We start from the raw sequence: 23,226 nt of genomic DNA on the forward strand, positions 1-23,226 counted from the left end.
AGACACTCTTCCCTAACTGAGCTCTGGGATTTCTGCCAATACCTTGCAGACACAGGTGACCCTGATGGGGTACGATCCATATTGGGGATGATCCTTTAGCTTGCTGTCTCTCACTGAGAGTGGCTTCATATCCGGTCACGTTCCAATTTACATATGCAAGTATCTCATCATCAGGAGTATCTTCATAAGAAATTACTTCCTTAATCATGTCAACTATGCCTTTTACTAGGGCGCTAGTCTTGAGGTTGTCTTTTACAGAACGTAGGGGTTGGATTTCACGTGCATATATGAACATCGTTCTGTACGCCCATACAGAGCCATTACGACTGAAAGGCAAAACTAGATAAGGGATACCTTTATCTGTAGTGTGAGGCATAAGGCCACAAACCCAACAGTCAGTTGTGTTCATCACTCTCTGGTGCTGGTGCAATAGCTGAATGAAGGAGTTATTAATGAACTCTAATCTTCTATTGTATTCATGGCCAGGAAGGGGGTGGAAAGAATGAGAGGAAACAGTAGTAGGAGGTATGGGTGATGCAGTGGGTGCAAATGTTACACGAAAGGAGAATAAAGCGTAACCTATCAAAATATCATCATACTGAATAACATACAAGTGCACATTATGAAAAAACTTTTCTTTGTCATCGCATTGCATAACATGTTTTTACAGTTCGCTCGTTTGGCAGGTTTCTCCACATCAGGAAACTCCATCCTCTCTAGAGTGCTGCCCGCGGTGGTAGGTTGATTCTGCTAAAGGATGCTTCTGTCAGTCCAGGGCAACTCCCTTAGACCAACCAGAACTACCGACCTAACGTCGTTATCTGCACCCAAAAGACTTTTTAGGCAACCGCGGCCCTAGCAGCGGAACCCGGATGGCGGTTCGAAAAAAAAAAATAAGCAAGTTACCTAGATGAGAGATCTGCACTTTCAAAAATAGTACTTGGGGAAAAAAGAAGTATCTTTTTTTATTTGTCCATGGATCTTAGTCTCAAATTGCAAAAGGAATTACTTTATTAGTTCGTTTTTCTCGGTCTCAAATTATACCGTTGCTTCCCAGGTATTGTCTGATCTGGGAACAAAAGGTCAGGCTCTGTAATGTTCACTCGCTTGGATGGTGGCACAGCCTTGTGCAAAATGTCTTCGTTTTCTTGTTCAGAGTCAGTTCCTTTTACATGTGAATCATTAAAAGGGACGGTATTTGGCACGGCATCAGGTTCTTTACTCTGGTCATAGGGCAGAGGTAAGGGTTCCCTTTTACAGTGGACCCCGTAGATCCAGGCCTTCTTCCCTTCCACTCGAACTGCCGATCTGGTAGAGAGAAGGACGAGGTATGGTCCCATCCACCTGGGCTGGTCGTTTTTAGTCCTTTGGAAGTTCCGCACCAGCACCCAGGTTCCAGGGTCAATGCTGTGTCCCGGAGTCTCAGAGACCGGAGGCAGGGTGTCATGTACCTGTTGATGCAAAACACGCAATTTAGCCGTCAATTCATACAGATAGTCAAGCAAAACAGGGTGTTCTAGCTCGCTGAACTTCGTGGGCCTAGGCACTCCCCATATGTTGGCTGGCCGGCCAAAGACAATCTCATAGGGGCTGAGTTTCACTCGCGAATGCACAGTCATTCTGGTGGATAGGAGTGCTAAGGGTAGAGCGTCAGGCCATTTAAGACCTGTGCTCGCTTGGATTTTGGCCAATTTAAGTTTTAAAGTGCCATTGTAACATTCTACTAATCCAGCTGATTGGGGGTGATTTGCAGCGTGAAACTTCTGCCTAATGCCTAGCCCTTCACACACTTTCTTCATCACGCGACCCACAAATTCACTCCCATTATCAGACCAGACCATTCTAGGCATTCCGAATCTAGGGAAGTACTCTTTCACAAGAGCTTTCGCTGTGGACAAGGCAGTATTGTCCTTTAGGGGATAGGCTTCTATCCATCTTGAGAAAGCACAAACAACAACGAGCACGTATTTTAAGTTGTTGCACCTTTCCATGTGGATGAAATCTAGCTGCAAAACCATTAACGGATACGTAGGAGGTGCAAAATGACCAGCTGGAGTTGGGGTTCCCCTACCAGGATTGTGTTGCAGACACACCATGCAATTCTTGACAACATTCTCTGCACACTTGGGAATCCCTGAATTCTTCCACACTGGGGCCAACAACTCGCAAATCCCTTTCACGCTGATATGAGCCATTCCATGAGCCATAGTAACCACTGCAAGCACATATGCATCGGGTAACAACCATCTCTGATGCTCTGTCAATTCAATCCAACAACCGTTTGAATCCATTCTACCTGTACTCTCTCTCCACGTGCTCAACTCTTTCTCTGTGGCCTCAGCTTGGATGGACTTCACACTTTCTATCGTGTCCTCACATATTCCAACATCACCAGTCCATCTTTCAGGGCCTGCAACATACATTCGGCTCATCACATTCTTTGCGGTTTCTTTCGCAGTTTCATCAGCAAATGCGTTTCCATGACCAACGTCATCAGTCACCTTCTTGTGAGCACTACATTTTACAATCGCCACTTGTAAAGGCAAAGTCAGTGATTCTAGAAGCTCATTTACCAACTGACCATGCTTAATTTTAGCTCCATGCGAAGGCAGGAACCCACGTTCTCTCCACAATCGTCCAAAACTGTGAGCCACCCCAAACACGTACTGGCTGTCGGTGTAGACAGTCACTTTCATTCCTTTCGACAACACACATGCTCTCGTGAGTGCAATTAGCTCCGCTGCCTGAGCTGAATTATGTGGGATGCGTGTAGCTTCAACAATCGTGTGCAAAGTCGTGACAGCATATGCTGCAGTCGTATCGCCATTCGGAAGCTTGAAACATGAACCATCCACCCACAATGTACCATCACATTCAGCAAGAGGAGTGTCGAAGAGGTCTACTCTTCCTTTCGTCTCTTCTTCTGTTCTATAAAGCCAATCATGCTGTTCTGAAGCATCTGATTCTTCTATGAATGGTAATAACGTGGCTGGGTTAAGGGTGTTGCACTTTTGAATGTGCACATGACTTGCTAGCAAAGTCAGTTCGTACCCTGACAATCGAGCACTGGTTAAGTGCTGTGTCTTGGTTCTATTTAACAATGTGTCTACTGCATGTGGGACCATCACGACTAGTGTATTATTCATGACCAGGCCAGCAGACTGTCGAATAGAAACAGCTGCTGCCGCTGTGGCTCTTAGACAACTTGGCAATGCTCTAGCTACCGGGTCCAAAGTCGACGAAAAATACGCGCATGGGCGCTGCCTACCTCCAAATAACTGAGTCAACACAGACAATGCACAGCCCTCCTTCTCGTGGACATACAATGTGAAAGGCTTACTGTAGTTGGGGGTGCCTAACACAGGAGCCGAACATAATGCTGTGCGTAATTCAAGGAAACTTTTCTGACACTCTTCAGACCAAGGAATGGGATTGGGTGTACCTTTGCACGTTAATGCCACCAAGGGTTTGGCCAATAACGAAAAATTTGGAATCCACTGTCTACAGTAAGACGTAATGCCCAAGAAAGCACTCACTTCTCTCTGAGTTCTTGGCACACTCAATTTCGCTATTGCCTGAATTCTTTCTGGGGTCAGTTTCCTTCCCTCCTTCGATAAGAGGTGACCTAAGTAGGTCACTTCTTGTCGGCAATATTGTAGTTTGGAAAGTGACACCTTGTGATGCAGATCACACAGATGACGCAATAATGTCAACGTGGCCTTTTTACACATTTTCTTAGTATCTGCAGCAATGAGCAAATCATCCACATATTGTACAAGAGTAGCACCTTTAGGTAAAACAATCGTGTCAAGCTGTGTTTTTAGAGCTTGACTGTATATTGACGGACTTTCACAGTAGCCCTGAGGAGCGCGTTTAAAACGGAAGCTTCGACCTCCTAAACTGAAGAAAAAATATCCCTGCTCTCCTCGGCGATCGGGATGCTGAAGAAAGCATTCTTCAGGTCAATCACCGAAAACCAAGTGGCAGAAGCTGGAATCATAGTCAATAATGTAGTAATGTCTGGGACAACTGGAAATTGTGGCACCACGATCTTATTCACCTCTCTGAGATCGATCACAAATCTGTACACCGGTGGCTGAGATGGGTCAGTTCGTTTTAAAACAGGCAGAACAGGACTATTGCAAACGTTGCCTCTTGTCTCTTCAATCACATCTTTTTCAATTAACTCGTGAACGATCGCTAGCAAAGCTTTCTCGCCTTCACTAGAAATTCTATATTGGGGAATTCGTGGCATTTGAACATTGGTTTTCAATGTTACAACATATGGTGGAATTTCTAAAAGACCGACATCGTTAGGACCAGTAGCCCAAAGAATGTCCGGAAGAAACGACAACTCTGTTGGAAGTTTGTCTCTCGACAAATACATGGCAGAAACCACTTTCTTACCTAAAGTGAGTTGTACTCCCGAGGGAGAACAGTACAAAGTCGCATACAATCTTTTTAACAGATCCAATCCCAACAAATTTTCACCACAACCTGTTGTCAGAATAAGGGGTGCTTCTAATTCACGTGGACCAACAGAAAGAGTCAAAGGGTCAGAAATTGGATTTCTAACCGGGGCGCCAGAAAAACCTACTGATACATTCGTTTCGCCAGACAAAGGTGCGCCAGGGAGTTTTAAGTGCTTAATGGAACTCTTCGTAGCACCAGTATCCAACAGAAAAGGTTCTGACACACCTGATGTAATCACCTCAATGTATGGTCCGCTCTGATCTACTGGAACTGAAACAACTCCCTCTCTTTGTCTATGGCTGTCCTAGCAATCATTACTCTCCCAATTCTCACTTTCTGTATAGTAATCATTTGTATAGTACTGAGCTGTCCTACCAGATGTGTTATTCTGCTGATCAAACTTGTTCATGGAATTTTGAGGTGGAAGGGGACATTCGTTCCGGGGGGCATTCCCGTGTCCTCTTCCTCTAGGCGCTTGCTGAGCACCTCGACCTCTTACACCAGAAACGCCATTCGCGCGCTGTAGTAGGATAGGGCAACTATATTTAAAATGACCTTCCTCCTTGCAATACGAACATTGGTTGGGACCTACAGAAACACGTGGTTGACAATACTCGATCCTTTGCGAGTTCCTCGGATATTGTTGAGCCTGCCGCAAATTACTCTGGTAATTATTCTGACCGTTATTATTTTGACTGCCACCACCACGTGGTGGATATGCTTGCTGTAACAAGACCTTCGTTTTCAACTCTTTCGTTTTCTTTTCTACTTTATCTTCCTCGTCTTTGTCTCGATTTTCGTAATACTGTGCTGTAGCTAATATCTGTGCCGAAGACGAGACTGCCCAAGAACTTTCCGAGTCCTTTAACTTTTTGCACAACTCAGGAAGCAAATTGTGCACGAATTTATCGACGAACAGTCTCTGACCACCTTCTGTGCTCATATCTTGACCACTGTGGTCGACAAAGGTTTCTACAAATCTGGTGAAGAAATCAGACACCGTTTCATCTTTCTTCTGTTTACATGCATATAGTTTATCCCTATTCACGCGTATTTCTGGCATTATCTTTTTCATATAATCAATTATTTTACCAGGCAGTTCTGCTATCAAAGGTTCAGGCTTAGCGCCGCCTACTTGTAGGGCATCTGTCGCAGTAATGTTAGCCCATGAGTCACCTAATTCCTGATCATGATCCGTGTGACGAATCTTTTCCCATAAAGGCTGTGGAACAACGTTCCCAAATAACATATCGATATCGGCTAAATTCATTACACATGACCCAGCAGTCTGCGACAACTCTTTGTAATATCCTGCAGGGTTTTTACGCGGATCGGGTAATGTCTGTTTGAGTGCTAAAACTTCAGCTCGCTTCCATGGGACATGTACCCACACACGCTGAAAGTGTGGCAGAATAGGTGGATTAGCCGTTGCGTCACCCTCTCTCCATTGAGGGGGAACTTCTCTCATGGGATACTGTCGCGCCTTTTTCCTAGGTGTATCGCGCTCAGATTGCGAACCAGAAGTGTTCCCTTTACTCCGATAAGACAACAATATCTCAACCGCTTTTTGGACATCGGGACCTACGATCATTCCTTCCCCAAACTTGAACCGTACACGACACAACTCCTGCGGGTTGCATTCTAAATCATTGTCTTCCAAATCCTCACAGAGGAAAACACACATTTGTTCGAAAACATATCTCTGTGTCGGTGCTTCCCACTGAAGGAAAACTTTCATGACAGATTCAACGTCATATTTTACAGTATCCATAATCCATTTATGAGCTAAACCATTCAATACATCTCTCTCTTGGTAGTCAGGCAGTTGACTTCGCAACTGTCTTCGTTCTGTGTTAGGGGTCGTAGTAGGCGACCCGAAAAGAGGTGAGAAAATATTAGTTACAGTGCTGGCCATTCTCTGTCGAACGGAAGGAGAAACTGAAGGGAGAACGGGTGGAAAAACAGGGTGAGATAAGGCTGAAGTAGAGGCAATAGCATTATGAGAAATCGAAGGTGCACTAGGCAAAGTCGTAGAAGGCATAAGCGAAGTAGATGTAGTCGGTGTGCCTTGAGGAGGCTGCACCGGAGGAGCGGAAGCCAGCTGAAGAGCAGCTGGTGGGTGCTGTAGAGGAGCAGGCATAACAACCATGGGCGGCGCAACTAAGGGTTGCGGAGGCGCCGTGGCTGTTTGTGCATAGGGGGGTGGTGAACTTAACAAATGGCCCAATAACGGGTCTTCCTTAAGGTCTTTTGCTGCATCCTTCTTGGGACGCGGCAAAACTGGATAGCATTTATCTATCGCCATTTTACGTTGCCTGTGCAACTGCTCACTCATCTGTTCTTCTTCATTGTCTTTAAACTGCATAGCAGCTTTCATTACTGAAATTTTCCCTTCTCTCTTATTTTTCTTCTCTAATTTAATTTCTTTTTGTCTGGCCTCCTTACGCCATAAGCGAAAAGAGTCAAACATCGCCGGCCGGGCTTTCTTTTTAAAGAGTTTAACTTCAAGGTTGTCTAAGATTTCGGAATCAAAACTACCATATTGGGGCCATTTTAGAACACCATCTTTCCTGGTGTATTTAATCCATACTTCGTTATAGGTGATGGGGCCTACCCCATGTTTCACATATAGCTCGTAGGTTGGAGTTCCAACCGGAGGAACCGGACATGAGTCCTCCAATCGGGAGTCCCTATTATTACTGCCAAGACAAAACAAATTTCCAAGTCTAAGACCAGGCATCTTCGCTCTCTAGTCTAGTTCCAAACTTCAAAGGTTTATCGATTACGATATTTCTCGTGAATACACGAGTCCTTCGGTTTTGGTGCTTGCAAGTACCAACACAAAACTTTTTATCCCAAGGATACCAAAACTAAGATCAACTAAGGACTGGGAGACGCTCCACTTATACTTAACTGAGATATCGATGACGTCACCAGAAGACTCATCTTAGTGTTTCGCTCTACCAAACTTCAAGGGTCCAAATCAGGGCGATAGCCAGGGCAGCAGTCCTTGTAGCCGTCGGGAAGCGGGGAACCTCGCAGCAAAGACTTTCGGACCACGTCGACATGCAGGGGTCGATGAAGTGGCAGGCCTTCCTCCAGAATTTTCACACGAAGCTCCTCACGAACCTCTGGCTGGACCGGTACCACTGGAATCGCCCCAAACGTTGGGCGCCAAACTGAGGTACTGGGTTTTTCAGAACCGGTACTTAACCGGTAACCCAGCGGTGTCAGGGAATACACACCCAAAGACCTCGAGTCCTTTTCCTGATTCAGACCACAGAAACTCAGAGTCTTCTAGGTGAAGTCAAAGATTAGTTTATTGGCTGCAACCAAGGTAACAAGTGTCCTAGAAGTACAACACGGGGAAGTATATTCTCAGGAGACTGCTCGAATTTACAAAGTCAGGCTTCTCTCTTTATACAGAATATTCAGCTTCAGGCAAACATTCTTCGAATTTGTAGTATGTCATTTACAGTTATTGGTTTACAAAAGAAAAGCAGAGTCATGATGGCATGTACATATTTCACGTCGTGCTGCCCATAACAAATCACCTGGCAAGGCCCAACATTTCATCAGATATCGGTGGACCCCCAATAAAAACAGGCACCTCCCCATCATAAAGTAAGTGAAGCAAAAGAGTAGAGACAGATGTGAGCAAGATACGGCAGGTGTGCGCGCTGTAATGGTTTTATGGCTTGTTGAGCCTTGATGCTATCTTGCTCGGCCACTGGGAGGGGAACTGACCTAACGAGTTCGGCCTGGGGCAATGGTTCCAACTTGCACAGGTCATGGAAAAGTCGATTAAGGAGTATGTGTCCTTGTGGAATTGAATTCAACTGGATTAAGGCCTATGTAAAGGGCAACACATAAATGGGAGCCAAGGGTTCAGAACGCAAATGACGATTTCGAGGTGAAATCGTCACTCGAATATGCTGAAAATATATGTACATGATGTACTTGTCATTCTCGGTCTTTTGATACCAGATTCGTCATGTTTCGACGAAGTTTTAATTCTCGAGTTCAGAATGATTACACGAATCCAGATTTTCAGAACCACACACTGACGGCTGGTGGTGTGTGTGCCTGGTGGAAGCGTGCACTGATGACTGATAGTGTGTGTGCCTGGTATAAGCAAGAGCATTCACAGTGATAGAAGACACAAATGAAACTGACGAAGAGGAGGGGGAGAAGGGAGGGGGAGTGCGAGCAGAGGAGCATGATTCCCAGCTAGAAGACACAAATGAAGCTGACCAGGAGGGAGGGGGAAAAGGGAGGGGGGTAGTGCAAGCAGAGGAGCCTGATTACTACAATAAAAACACAGATGTCAGTTGTGCAGATGCTCGTGAACGCAAGCTGTAGGCCAGCAAAAGCCTCTGGTGGCACTTTTAAAAGTCACTTACTAAATGTCTCGAAGAGTCTCAGGCGAGACGTAAAAAACTAGGTTTACAATGCCATGAACTTCAGATGGCAATCAGAGTAGATCAATCATACAGTCCAACTCTTAGAAGAGGTTGATGGCTGCTTAACTTGCTTCTCCTAAAGTGTTTGTTACCAAAACTGTGTTTGTAACCAATAACCAAGGAACAAATCAGGGCAAATTGATTCTATGGTTTGTTGGTTTACGAAGATACAGCCACTATAATATTTGCAACAGGAAAGCACCTGTTAAAAGGGTTTCCTTGAGAGACATTTGTCATGCAGCTACTTGGACACCCTGTCAATCAATCAATCCGATGTTTTAGTGCGCGATTCTCACCCATGAGGGTCTCAAGGCGCTGAAGGAGGGGGGTGTGAGCAGCTCATAACTTCATGTTGCATTACCAGTTGCAGGTGTGAGGAGGATTTCCAGCAATTTTGCTTTTTATGTGTTAAATTCTGTTAATTAAAAATTCGTTTTTTTCTTTCATGAAATTTAGCACTTGGTGCTGCGTGAAATTTGGTCTGCTGAAATTAATTGTGCAGTATCAGTGGTTCCTAACAGTAGCATAAGTATTTACTTACCTTCTAAGAACTGGGATGAGGAAGACAGGCGAGTAGTTAATGAACTGGTTACTTTCCGATGATCTTCATTATTCAAAGTATTCTCGTCACAGTCCTTAATTCCCATCCTTCCTCTTCCAATTTTGGGTGTCAATAGGGCTTCTGGGCGGTTGATATATAAGGAGGTGTTGTTGGCTGCTTCCACCTTTTAGGCTCTGTTTCAGGGTTGTGGCTTAAATTATTCACAGGGTTGAAGTAGCCTTTCTTGTATTTGTTGTAAATTTTCTGTTAGGGTAGGTAAACTCTATTAGACAAGACAGAGCTCCCTTTGTGAGGACTGTGACAAAGAAGACTGGGCTAAGACTCTCAATAGGGAAGCTTATCCGTAGATAATACTGTCACTTATCAGGAACAAGGTAGAGGAGCTGCATTGGCAGGTGAGGAAAACGGGAATCGAAATAAACAAAAATCAAAATACTGCATGGCTAGAAGGTAATATGGATGTAAGGAGGAAGGTGTTTGAATACAGGATATCAAGCAATCTCTGAATTTAGAGTAAAATCTTAACTGACTGCTATATCTAGCAGAAACCAGATTCGCTAAGCATTTACTTAAACGATTTAGTTCAGAAGTCCTCAAGAAGGCTTAAGTAGCTTTCATAGCACACACAGTCTTCTCGTGACTGGTTGGCAGGGAGTGATGCTAAAAGCATTTAAGCTAAGTGATCTCAACCCCAGGTCTAGAAGTGCAGGATCCTTGCCAGATTTTCTGAATATCCTCATTTGAAGGATTTATGTAAAATACAAATAAATGGAGTTTACATGGTCAGTGGATACTGGGAAAACGTGGCACAGCATGAATCCAGCCCTCTTGGACCTGCATTGGGCACATGTCATTTAAGCCTTCCTGAAGCAGGAGACTCCTGACAATGTGATTTGAATCAGCTGTCAGGAACTGAGGTTATCTACAGTGACCAGACTGCTGGAAGAGAAACCAGGTTCTAATCCTGTCCTTGGCCCAACATCCTGAGATGCTGGCTGTGCAAATTAATTGCTCTCAATGCACCTGAAATAAATGTGTAACATGACTTGGTTTTCCTGTAAAACTCTAATGCCCTTGAGTCAAATTCGTGCAGTATTAAAAAGAAAGAAAGGATTGATGGATGAAAACCAGGAGTGGAGCAGAAAATAGATCTTCTCAAATTGCGTTGAAATTATTTAATACATTTGCCAGAGTGAAGGCTTAGACTCTGGGCCTTATTACGAATACAGCAGTCCTGGGAATGCCATACTCGCGGTCCCACCGTCACCACCCTGGTGGTCCGACAGCCGTATTATGAGTGCAGTGGTGGGACTGCCACGAGACCACCGCCTCCGCTAGGATCAAGGATCCCGCTGCGGCGGCAGTCTCCAAATGGCCTGGATATGCTGGCAGTGACAATGCCAGCACCGCCAAGCATATTAAAACCTGCATATCCACCACCCTCTTTATGGTGAGGACCCGCCATGAAAAAGGTGGCAGACATGCAGGTAAGGGGGCCCTAACAGAGTGCCAGCCGATTCTAGCCCTTAGGGTGCTTGCAGAGGGCAGATATTGTGCCCCCCTGGAATTGCACCCTCGTTCCTACATAGTGTGGCATGCATGGCTTGGTGCATGCCACACCATGCAGGAATATGCTGCAGGCACTCTCACAGTGGTGGTTTGCTGTTTGGGCTCTCCTATGAGCCTAACACTTCAGCTCCCTTGAGACCACCGCCACACAACCCGCCCCCTGAATTAAAGTCAGAATCCGGCAGGTAGGCTCACCACAGGCTTGACGGCCTTCCTGGGACCGCTGTAGTGGTGGTCCCATTGGAAGACCACCAAACTCGTAATAAGGCCCTCTGTCTTTCCTGAATCACAGTTTTCAGTTGTTCTACACCAAGAGACTTCCTTGAACCAGACCACATCCCAGAATCCACTGCAGTAAATGAAAGTCTGGGACTGGAAACAAGATGTTAGTTTGAATCATTTAGTAATCCTTACCCTGATGAGTTACTATTGATTGTGTTATTGTTTCCATCACTTCTGGAACCTTGACTATCCCTTCTGTGTCTCCTATATGAAGCTACAAGACCCATTCGACGTCCCAACCACCTTATCGAAAGGCTCATAACGCCTGTGGATCCACAAGTTCTGCACACAACCTACATCCTCCTCTGTGTATGCGCCCCTGGAATAGTGCTGCTGTGCATCATCCTCGTAGTTGTGGCATGTCGAAGTAAGTGAGGAGGGGGTGATGGGGGATGAGCAATGACTGACTGGGGGAATAGGGATAACCTCACCCTCCCTGGCATATGGGGACCACATCACACTGAGTCATGAGACAATGTTACCTGCCATGGGCTTTTAACCTACATGCAATTGCTGTCAGGTGTCATATTCTTAGTAAATCCAGTGATAAACTAAGACCAAAACATCCAGAATGCATTTTTTCGCATAAAAAACCATGGCTGATATCAATGTCCCTGATGAGAAGCAGGGTGGTGAGAGTATTGAGTTTGCAGTAGATCTGCGGGATAATTATTTGCGCTGTGGATCTGAGGGATAACCAGGTGTGCTGTGGATCTGAGGGATAACCAGGTGTGCTGTGGATCTGAGGGATAACCAGGTGTGCTGTGAATCTGAGGGATAACTAAGTGTCATGTGGATATGATGGAGGATTCAGTTTGCTGCAGATGTGTCTGAAGAACCAGAGCCTTGGCAGATTTCCCAGGGGCATGTGTGACATATTGCTCTAATCATATTTTTTCTTTGCAATCAAGGACTTGAGTCTTATTTACTCCATTATAAAACCAAGACCAAAAGCTCCAGAATGTAAAGAAAAACCTGGATTTGAAAAATGAGTCACTGACGGAACTGAGACCCTTGGCAGCAATGGACTCAGCGTGCTGTAGAATTTAGATACGAATTAGACAGGAGGCTTTAGGGCTTTTAGGGGGCTCTGAACCTAAGGGAATCCCCAGGATTCTGTCCTTGAGGGGGTAAGTCAAGGTCCTATGAAACTGAGGGACTACCCAGGGTGATGCAGAGCTGTGAGAGTATTGAGCAAGGCTGTGATCAGTGGATCAGAGCGAGGATTTAGGGTGCCGTGAATTTGATGGCTGACTCCCTATGCTACTAATCAGAGAAGAATTGGAGTGCAGTGGCATCTCTCTGTTTGATCCCATATTATATCTCTCTCCTTGTAATCCTTTCCCTTCTCACTTTATATTCCCATCTCTTGTCTTCATTCTCCTTGTCCCTGCAGGAAAAAGAAATGACAGACTTCGGATCAAGAGTTCTATGGAGACTATACAAACATAAATGTGAGTGTTTACATTTCACTGATCTGCCTATGGGATTAAAAAGTCTGTCTGACCTCCCATTAAGGAAATGTGCTATACAAAAGCACCTGTACCCACTTCTGCGCGCTTTTTAGCCATGACCTACTGCAAAGTTATATTCAGCAAGACATGGTGGTGGGGGAGTCGAGGAATTGTGTAACTTGTGTCACACTTAGACACAAAGCTCTTGTGAAGATAAGTATCTTCATTGATTACAAATGACCAGTCACTAAAGGTTTTGAGTTCATTCTGGTGTACGTATAAACCATCCCTCGCTCCCAAAGCTGATGAACTCATCCAGGTTTTCCTCTGCACGCTGGTCCTGGTAGCACTGAAATAGTTATGCGAATAATGTCATTTCCAGCACCAGAATCAACATTTTAAAATTTTGCACTGGATGAAGTTCTCATGTATAGAGCATAAAAACCAGAGACGTGGATTCTCTGGTACATGACCCCTTCAGAGCCACTCTGTATCAATATACCACCTTGGAATAATCTGTTGCTCTTTGCAAGACACGTTGTTCTAGTTGTTTTTTTATTTGGTCTCAATCAAGACCACAGTAATTTATAAGCATGAGGGACAATCAGGACTGGTGTGTCTCTCCGTCTACCAGAGGAACCAATGGAGAGGTAGGGATTTTTGTTATGCTGTGCTGTTTTTGGAGAGTTCTGTTCTTATCATCCCACACCCCCTGCTATTCTTCATCCCCTCCCTTCAGTGGGACGTTGTACAGCATCAAGATATTTTTTGGGTGTAGATTTATGAGATGGACATCATTGGGTGCAGAAAGGATGCTTGCTCTTCGGAGATTTTCTCAACCCTTCATTTCGGGAATGATGAAAAGTAATTTTCATGGAGGGTTTAGTCACACAAAAGAACCCAGGGGGGAGGAGAGGTGCAGCTTGGAAAACCTGAGCTAGCATTTCTGAATTTACGTTATAATTTTACGAGCTCCTCTTGAGCACTCTTGGATGCATGTGAAGTTCATGTTTGCAAATAAATATTGGTGTCTGCACCACACAAGTGGATCCACACGATTCCGTTGGTGAAATGTGCGCCTGAACCCTTAGAACAGCGAGCTCTGCGGTTCAGCTGCACACAATCCACTCCTAACCACAGATATTGGGCTTCCCCTTGCAGGTATATGACAGACTGCTTGCAAGCAGTTTCACTCGGCGGATACCCATTGGTAATAATTCTTAGTGTCTCCACCATGAAGCAGTCAGGATCTGCCAAAGGCGTAAAGCCATGAAACAGATTAGCACATTCAATTGTAAGGTTATACTGTAGTGTAGTTCCTATATCCCTGATAGGCTCTGCGCATTGGAATAATATACACTATAGTTTTAACATAGGACTGAGGTCAGTATGTCTCTATCGAGTACATTAAACTTAATTACTTGTGTGTGCCAGCTAACTCAGTGGTCACTAGAAACTTCTCGAATGAACAAGAAGGGATTCGTTTCTGACAACCGCATAAACATGACAACTGTGTTTCCCGTTAGAATCGGAACAGGCTAAGAATCGTGGAAACAATAGATAACAGTTTCACTCAGTCAATCGTGCATGCTTCATTCTTACAGAGTTTGCACAGAAATTAGGGAGACAGGCGTTTCAATAAAAGGGTTTATTGAACAGTCTTATTTCTCATGCAAGAGATATGAACTGCTACAATCGTAAGACAGAACGCGAAGTAAAATACGTACAGTGTTAGCAGTAGGATAAAATAATACTGCAATAGCATGGCTTGTAACTATGACATATATTCATAAAAATACATACATAAATAACACAGGATAAAAAACTCATCTAAAATAATCCTATCCCAGTGTACCTAACCTAAGTGTAGCATGAGGGAAGAAGTAGGTGCTGTTTAGCTATAGTCTAGTTTAGCCAAGAGTTGCCAAAAGTTTCTCTAGGTTCTAGTCAGCTCCATACCTTTAGAATGAGTGAGGTTGGAATCTATTTCCGGGTCTTGATCTCTAACACCCCTCAAGGGGAGTCAGAAACACTGGAGCTGGATTCTCGGCGAGGAGGATGACAGCATCTGGTCAGTGCGTCAGTTGGGGTCTTGACTTCCTTCCGAACTTGCCGCGGCAAGCCGCATCGTGCAAGTAGGCAGCCAAACAGTGGTTTGCCATGGTAAGTGAAGGTATATTTATACCTTGAAGGTGTTTAGGAAGGCCAGTATTGATGTAAAAGTCAGGCAGAAGAACGTCATGAATGAACACCTAAGGAATAGATGTTCATGCATTATAAATGAGTTCTTGGAGAATTCAATATCCAAGAATGGGGAAGTCCTAAATGCTTAAGAGTCTGGTTTTCCAAGGACTCGTTGTGACGTAGATAAACGGATGTAGATGGCCATGCCTGTATTTGGTTAGCATGGATAATGCCTAAATAAGGGTTGGATTTCCATACCTAAATAAGGGAAATGTGAATTGTACCTATATAAGGGCATAAATCAGGAAATCTATATACAGTATCTAAATCGACACACAACAATACGAAGGAGTCATCAATGTTGCATTTCAAAACAAGACGGAACTTAACTTCAGTAATCGTGTTGCACACCCTCTGAAGGAAACTGCATATAAAACCATGAGCAATAGCACAAGCTTACTAGCAAACTATGTAAGTACTTATGGTTGTATGGCAGAATAACAACAACAATATCGATTTACAACAATATATTGTCAAAAACATTGTCTACAGAAATATTGAGTTTACATAATTTGTACGCAACCTACCAAAATATAGTGGAAGAGAATATTGTTAAAAAAGATAAGTATGTTGACATTTTCATGTATATAGCAATTTGAGTGATTTGGTAAAAATATAAAACTAGAAAATAATGAAGTAATTAAAAAGATATATTTTTAAGAAGTAATGATATATACATGTTATTTAAGAATATAAAGACAATAATTAAATATTTTTTTTAAATACATGAAATTAAATATAATACCAATAACTTCTAGGTAAAAATGAACTATCATGTACATAAAACATATATGTAACCTTATTTAAATATGATAATTAATTTAAAAAAATCATTATCAAGTGAATTTTTAATTTACATAAAAAAATATTTCCAAAATAAGTATAATTTGAATAACTTTCCACCCTATTTCCCTACAACCCCAACAAACCACAAACAAGGAATTACAATAACAAATACTCAATCAATTTAAACAATTAATCTCAATTAAAAATGCAACTAGATGGGAAAGCATTTTAATTACACATTACAAATTACAAACAATACTTACAAATGTGGAACAATTATATTTCTAATATTAATACCTAAAATTAATACCATAACTAATACATATTACATTTGTTTAAAAGATATTAAATGCACATATATTTAAGTAAACAATATTATATACAGCAATATTTATCAAAACAATATTATGTACATAGAAAACGATATTCTTGCCTTCCATATTTTGTTTCTCGATTTGTTTGACATGCTATTTATGTGAAACAATCATTTTGAATCAATGTGTCTCATTCACCACCTCATACATACCACTTCCTCCTCTGATATAAATTAGCTGCTTCTGTACAATAACCATGAATACATAAGTCATACGCACCAGTCTTCAGAGTACCTGACACTCAGGTTCTCTATGTGACTTTGGTAAATCAATGTTCTTTTGGTAATAGAGTTGTAAAAAGTTCATATATACAGAAAGGTCACAATGGGGAGGGGACTCTCCAGACCCGTTATATTAGTGTATAATGTATTAATCTGTGGAAAAGAGTGCAGATCTTTTTCGGCGCTATGCTAAGGCCAACCAGTGACGTCTACACAGGGTCCCAAGCAGTGAGGCGGGTTGGGGGTTCGGGTACAGACAAAATTAAAAAAATATATAGAACTTGCTCCTGTCTCAATCCTGATGCTGGTCAGGTCCTGGGCTGAATGCACTGCGCAGGCTCCCAGATGGCAATTCCTGACGCTGCTCTTATGCTGGGAATATTATTCCGATACTTTTCCCAGCATGAGAGCAGTGCTGGGATTGGTCTGAGTGTCTTGGTTCGGTGCTCAGACAGGGACTGGGAGCCTGTGGCTTTTCTCCACCTGGCTGTACAACACAGCGGGGTGGAGAAATGCTAAGTGCGCATGACGGTTTGGCCAGCCTAAGACGACCGGCCAAACAGTCAGGCACACTTAGTAGTGCTCATCACCCTTCCTCCCCACTGCCGTTGCAGAGTGCATGGCCCGCCCTATGACGTGCAGCTGGCAGCCGCAGGTAAGAAGAAAAATACAATTATAATAAAATTGGTTTGTTATCATTTTATTTCTTAGTGGAGGACTGCACGGGGCGGTAGCCTGTAAGCAGGGTAAGATTTTAGTAATGCATTTGAAGGTTAATCATAGTCCTAATTTATTAACTCACCTTTCATGCTGTGCGTCTTGGCATGATACTCCATAGCATGAGAAGTAGCAAAGCAGAAACGAAGCAGATGAGAAACAGTGACAGATAGAAAGGCAGCTGCCCTATAGCCTCTTACATGCGTCGGACGGCCCCGGCAACGGAATTTGCGCCGCGATGAAGCGGATGGACCTTGCTGAAGTGTCAGGGACCCATAGGTGCCGGAAGTAGGTGTGTGGGGGGTTCTGTAGCATCTCAAAAATAATTATGCTGGAGTTCAAAAGGTGAATGAGCAATAACGATGTCTTTAAAGTTTGTTTTTATCTTGTCACATTTGCTGTGCATACAAATCCTGAGGTCAAATGTCAGGCAACGTCTTCAGACAAATTGCTGCTTTTTTTCTTTTAACATTGAGACTGGTGTTTACTTTTCTTTCTCTCACTGCAAATTGAGAAGGTTTGGTAAAATGAACTATGTGATCTCTCTGAGAGTCTTGCTGACATGCAGGGAGTATGAAAGCAAAGGGTGTAAGATGTTTTTTCTATTAAACAACAAAATGTAAATGCCTGTACATTAACTGTACAAATATTTCAAAATATATCTCCAGTCAGCAAAGCACAGATGTAGAACTTTTTTTGTAATTCTGAATTATAATAGAAACAAAGAGCCCAGCCAATATCAAATGCTATCTGATCCATAAAGGAGCCTGAGAACAAAATTGTGGCTAATGGCTACAAGACCTGTCCAGACACAACTACAGTTTCTATCACTAAGATCCACATGCCAATAGCCAACGCTACAAATACAAACGAGGAATCATCGAGCAAATTATGAATACATGCTGGAAAAAAGACGACCTACAACAACACAGCATAACAACAGCTGGAAAGCCAAATTATTCTAGTAATCTAGGTTTCCTATAAGGGATTGGCCCAAATTTATCTGCCGCACAGAAGGAAGTCCCCAAAACCAAAAGGGGAAAAGAAGGCCTAATCAAAGCAGCCTGTCCATCTATGTTTTGTCAACTTTAATATGGCTTTCAGCTGTGTCGACCATGGAAAACTATGGCCAAAGCTTATAAAATGGGATATTCATAAACCTCTTCTGAGAGGAATTCAATAGCTTTCCACAAACACCTGATTAAAATTAGAAATGGAACTTGAGTCTTGAGAAAAATAATGACTCATCACAGCCTCAATCGGGAGTGCGTACTTGCACCATTTCTTTTTAATCTTTTCCTAGCAAACTTAACCAAAGTTCTTGATTTATCCAACTGTTATCCTCCAAGCCTGGGACCACCTAGCCTTAGCCTCCTGTTGCATGCGGATGATATCTTTCTTTGCAGTATAACTAAGGGCGGTCTTCAATGACTCATAGACACATGATGACATGGAAGCAATGGCTAGTCTTAAAGGTTTTATGGATGATTTTTTTTTCTGTCAGATCCCCTTTTACCTTAACTATGTTGGTGGGAGATTTTAACCTGCAACCGTGTCGCTCCTGTTTTAACTACAAGGTATCTGATTTTGAGGAGACATTTGCAACCCAGGCACGTTTTAAACACACACGTCATGGGGAAGTGGCAAATAGCCTTACTCCTGAGTTTAATTTGGTAAACTTAATGAAGAGCAAACATGATCCCGTGGAGGCACACAAGCCTACCTTTAAGGGGGGAGGGCATTGTAGTGTGATTGATTATATATTTGTCTCTGGTTGTCTGCCGGTCATACTCTTAGATTTTGAGGTTTTTCAAAAGCATCTGAATGACCATAACCTGTTAATGGCCTCATTTTATTGGGATAATAAAATTGTGAGCCCTACACCTGCTTACCAGGCACCCACCACACTGGCTGATCAGGGACGAAGGATAAAGTGGGCCAGCATTGTTCCACCGGTCTTTGTTCAAAATTGATTGCCGTGTTTCATACTGATTTTTAAACCTGTCTGCCAGTTGCACAGCCACTACAGACGATCCTGGCATCATTTACTAATATTAGTAGGTTTATTAAGTCGACACTCTTCAGAATCGTCTCTCCGTTGGCCACATGTGTGGTTTGATGGTTCGACAGACAATGCTCCAGATCCCATAAGGACCTCTGGAATCTCTTGCATGCTAAGCCCCGCTGTCAGGAATAAGTTAGTAAGGCCAGGGCTGCCTTTAAGAAAGCCTGTAAAGACAGCAAAGCCCAACTCAGCAGGGCAATAGCGCATCCTTCTGGGATGTCATCAACTCGCCCCTTTTTTATTAAGACCATCTTACCAGGCAGGCATGTCCTATTCCATCTCAGGCCTGGACCATTTTAGGGCCATTTATAGTCTTGAAGGAGACCCCCGGACACAACATAACTTAACCTTTAGCCTCTCGGAGGTCAGAGTTGCTATTTCCCAGTTGCCTTTAAATAAGGCACCAGTGCCTGATGGGGTACCTGGTGACATATACAAGAATTGTATAGCATTGTGGGCCCGATACTGACACTGCCCTTAAACTCTGCTGTATCTAGTCATCTTCCCTCTACATGATCCCTGTCTATAATAGTCCATGTGTGAGAAGTTGGCCTGGTATATAATGCCCACTAATTAAAGTGGGCACCTTGTACCAGTCCAAACAACTCTTATGGTGATTTAAGAGGTCAAAGATAACCTTAGAAAGCTATCCAAGTGGTAGCTGTGGAGAGCAGGATTCAGGCTTAGTCTTGAAGGAATGTTAAGCAGCTTGTTTCACCAGAATGCAACCTTCCTGTATTGGTTAAATGAAAGGAGAACCACACAGTAGTTATAAAAATATGTATTTATTATTATAACACACTCTAAATACTTAACAGTATCTGCTACAAGCAGATAAACACAAAGCACACAATACTGTAGCACAGAAACAATCGTAAATAGCACTAATACACAGTGAGTTCCAAGGGGAGACCAAACCATATACTAAAATAGTGGTATAAGAACGACGACTCAAGTCAAGACAGTGTCTAGAGGATGTATAATCGCTGAGACCCCAAGGAACCACCCAAGGCGAGTAAATAGGGACCCCATGGAGGATGGGTGCAGTGTGGGAACACGACCGCGTGTTCCGTACATTTCTATGGGAGAGTCGCGGTTGCAGTTTTAAAGTTTAAGGACCCTTCAAGGTGGACTTTGAAGAAACCCAGTGGAACTTAGGAGGTTGGAGAGCCTCCCCACCCGTGGATACCGTAGTACCACAGTTACCTATCCCAGGGAGTAGGGGTGCATAGGGTCGAAGTGGTATCGGAAACCGCAGTCAAACTCAATGGAGGGCTTCCAAGAAGAAACACTGCAGGGAAGAAGGAAAGTGTCAGTTGGAATCCAAAGGGGGGTTCTTTATGAAGAGTACCTGAAAGTGGAGGGGACAGAGTTTGGGTCACTCAGGACTGACCAGGGGCTCGGTAGACGAATTCCCACCGATGTTGGGTGCTTCAGGTGTGAAGAGGGGGTGCTTGACTCTGACGCCACAGGGACTAGGAGATGTCGAGGACAACTAGGAGCTTGATCTGAGCTGTCCCACAAAGGATGTCGAGTGCTGAGGGGTCGATGTCCGTCTGGAGCACCAACAAGCCTTGGCAGCGGTAACCCACGAAGAAGATTAATAAATGTTACGGTTCGGACCAGCCAGGTCCAGGGGACTCACCAAACACAGTGGAGTCACGGCAAGCCTAGAGAAATCAGGGGATCCCAAGAAAAGCAGTGTTGACCCTCAAAAGAATCCACAGGCCGGAGGTACAGGAGTCACAAGGGGACCTCGAGCAGTTTCACAAAGCAGCAACCCAAGGAGCACTTGGTGTGAGGAGGCCAGAGTTCTATGGAGGAAATAGTGCCAAAGGTTGGGGCTACTCAGAGCCCAGTGCACTTGTTTTGGAAATGCCAACAAGCATATGCACTTGCAAAAGTACGCGATGCACCGAGGTACGGGTATTGCAGCCCCCACGAGTAATTGTTGGTGAGAGGGCAGCTCTGACCTTGAGGGATTTGTAAACCCACCTCCTGTGTTGCTGGAGCCTTCAGAGTCCATAGGAGCTCAGGAGCAGCAGACAAGTAAAATGTGATGTGGTGCCTGCGGTTGCAGGGGAGTGACTCCTTCACTCCAAGAGAGATAACTTCAGTTGTCCTTGATGCTCCACAGGTCCTGCACAGAGCCTGTATGGTGCATGGGCACAAACAATACTTCAGACTGAGAGGGAAACGAATCGGGCCCAAACGAAGTCTAGCGAAGTCAAGAATGTTCAGACAGTCGAAGTTCAGTGGTTTCTGTTTCAGAATCTTGTCCACTTCAAATCTAGGGTCCTACCGCCAGGTAAGCCCTTTTGTACCCACAGGAGAGTATTGGATAGATTCAGGGCACCCTCCCAGGGGAGGGTCTGGGCCGGTGCGAGGTTACTCCCATGTCCTTTGTCCAGTTTCGCGCCAGAGCAGGAGCCAACGCCCCCTGGGACTGGTTTGAAATGGACTATGCACAGGGACACCAAATGTGCCGCTCATGCAGAATTTCAGTCACTGGCAAGTGCACCCACCCAGGCCTAATACACTAAATCCTGTCTGGGAGGCAGTCACACCTCTCCCGTGACAGGATGCCTATTGTTCTGCCTTCCCCTGCCCGAGCTTGGCTTAGCAGCAGGGGGGCAGAAATGTGTCTCTGGTCGGCAGCAACCCTTTTGGGCTGCCAGGACTAGAAGGCTGGTACTGGGAACACCAGGGACCTCACAAAGCTCGTTTCTGAGGGGTGGAATCATACCTCCCACACCGGTTCCCGGTGTGGTGGTATGATTCCACAATGTTTAACACCAAACACGATAGGGTTACACTGACAATCCGGGAGAATGGACTCTGTAGGCTGTAGGGGTGTCCTGCTCATGTAGGGGCACCCTCTTACTTTGAACCAAGCACCCTGCCTTCAGGATTGATAAGGCCAGCAATAGGGGTGACTTTTAGGTTTTAAGTGCAGTGACCCTTAGACATAGGAAACCTATATCTAAAGTAAGAGGTGTATGTGCCCTTTTGGACTGCCCGGGACTAGAAGGCTGGTACCGGGAACACCAGGGACCTCACAAAGCTAATTTCTGAGGGATGAAATCATACCTCCCACACCAGTTACCGGAGTGGGAGATATGATTCCACAATGTTTGACTCCGAACACGATAGGGTTACTTTCAGCCGTTTTAGAGTTGGTCATCACGCGGTCGCATAATGAATGGATGAATTAATGAATACACATTTATATAGCGCATGGCTACCCAAGGGCATCCCAGCGCTTAATGTGGCACCTAATAAACTAAGAGCAGATCACGGAAAAAAAAAAGTTTTAAGCTGTTTTCTGAAATTAAGATGATTGGATTCCAGACGTATATGATCGGGTAGCAGGTTCCAAAACTTGGCTGCATTGTATGAAAACCACCGACCTCCAGTTCGTGAATGCTTGATCATGGGAACTGTGAGAACACGTTTATTGTTGGATCTCAAAGACCTATTGGGGCGGTTAAGTTGCACCATAGAGTGTATCACAGGGGAAGCTCTCTCCGAAATAGATTTATGGACAATGCACATTGCCGTGAATCTAATTCTCTCCTGGATGGGAAGCCAGTGCAAAATAGTAAGGGCTGGTTTGGCTGAACTACGCTTGGGAATGTTCATTAATAGGCGGGTTGCACAGTTCTGAACAATTTACAGTCTCTTAGTGGTGCCCTGTGGCGCTCCCAGATAGTCTGCATTCACATAATCCAGCCGAGAGAGTATCAGTGCCTGAGCTAATAATCGTCTAGCGACAAAAGGAAGGAGAGGGAGAATCTTCCTTATTATCCTAAGGAGTCCATAGCAATTGGCTGCGACTTTGCAAGCTTGTTCTTTAAAGTCCAAATTGCAGTCAAGCCAGACTCCCAAACTCTTTATCTGTTTTTTCGGACCAGGTGGGGGCCTAGGCAGCTGGGCCACAGAAAGTCTATATTAGCGGGGGGAGAATGACCTAGGAGCATGAGTTCTGTCTTTGCTCCATTCAATTTTAAAAATGA

General features: G+C 44.1%; 1 protein-coding gene across 5 annotated transcripts in view; it reads left to right on the plus strand.

The window, feature by feature from the left end:
• LOC144769674 (uncharacterized) overlaps positions 1–23,226 on the plus strand; it is a 202,481-nt gene that overhangs the window by 152,983 nt on the left and 26,272 nt on the right. For all 5 annotated transcript variants that reach the window (XM_078653864.1, XM_078653866.1, XM_078653867.1 and 2 more), the window contains 2 exons: positions 11,564–11,716; positions 12,746–12,803. In XM_078653864.1, coding sequence (XP_078509990.1) covers positions 11,564–11,716; positions 12,746–12,801 — 209 coding nt within the window. In that variant the 3' untranslated portion in view covers positions 12,802–12,803. The remainder of the gene's footprint in view (positions 1–11,563; positions 11,717–12,745; positions 12,804–23,226) is intronic.

The sequence above is a fragment of the Lissotriton helveticus genome, chromosome 7 (genome assembly GCF_964261635.1).
Source record: "Lissotriton helveticus chromosome 7, aLisHel1.1, whole genome shotgun sequence".
Lineage (NCBI taxonomy): Eukaryota > Metazoa > Chordata > Amphibia > Caudata > Salamandridae > Lissotriton > Lissotriton helveticus.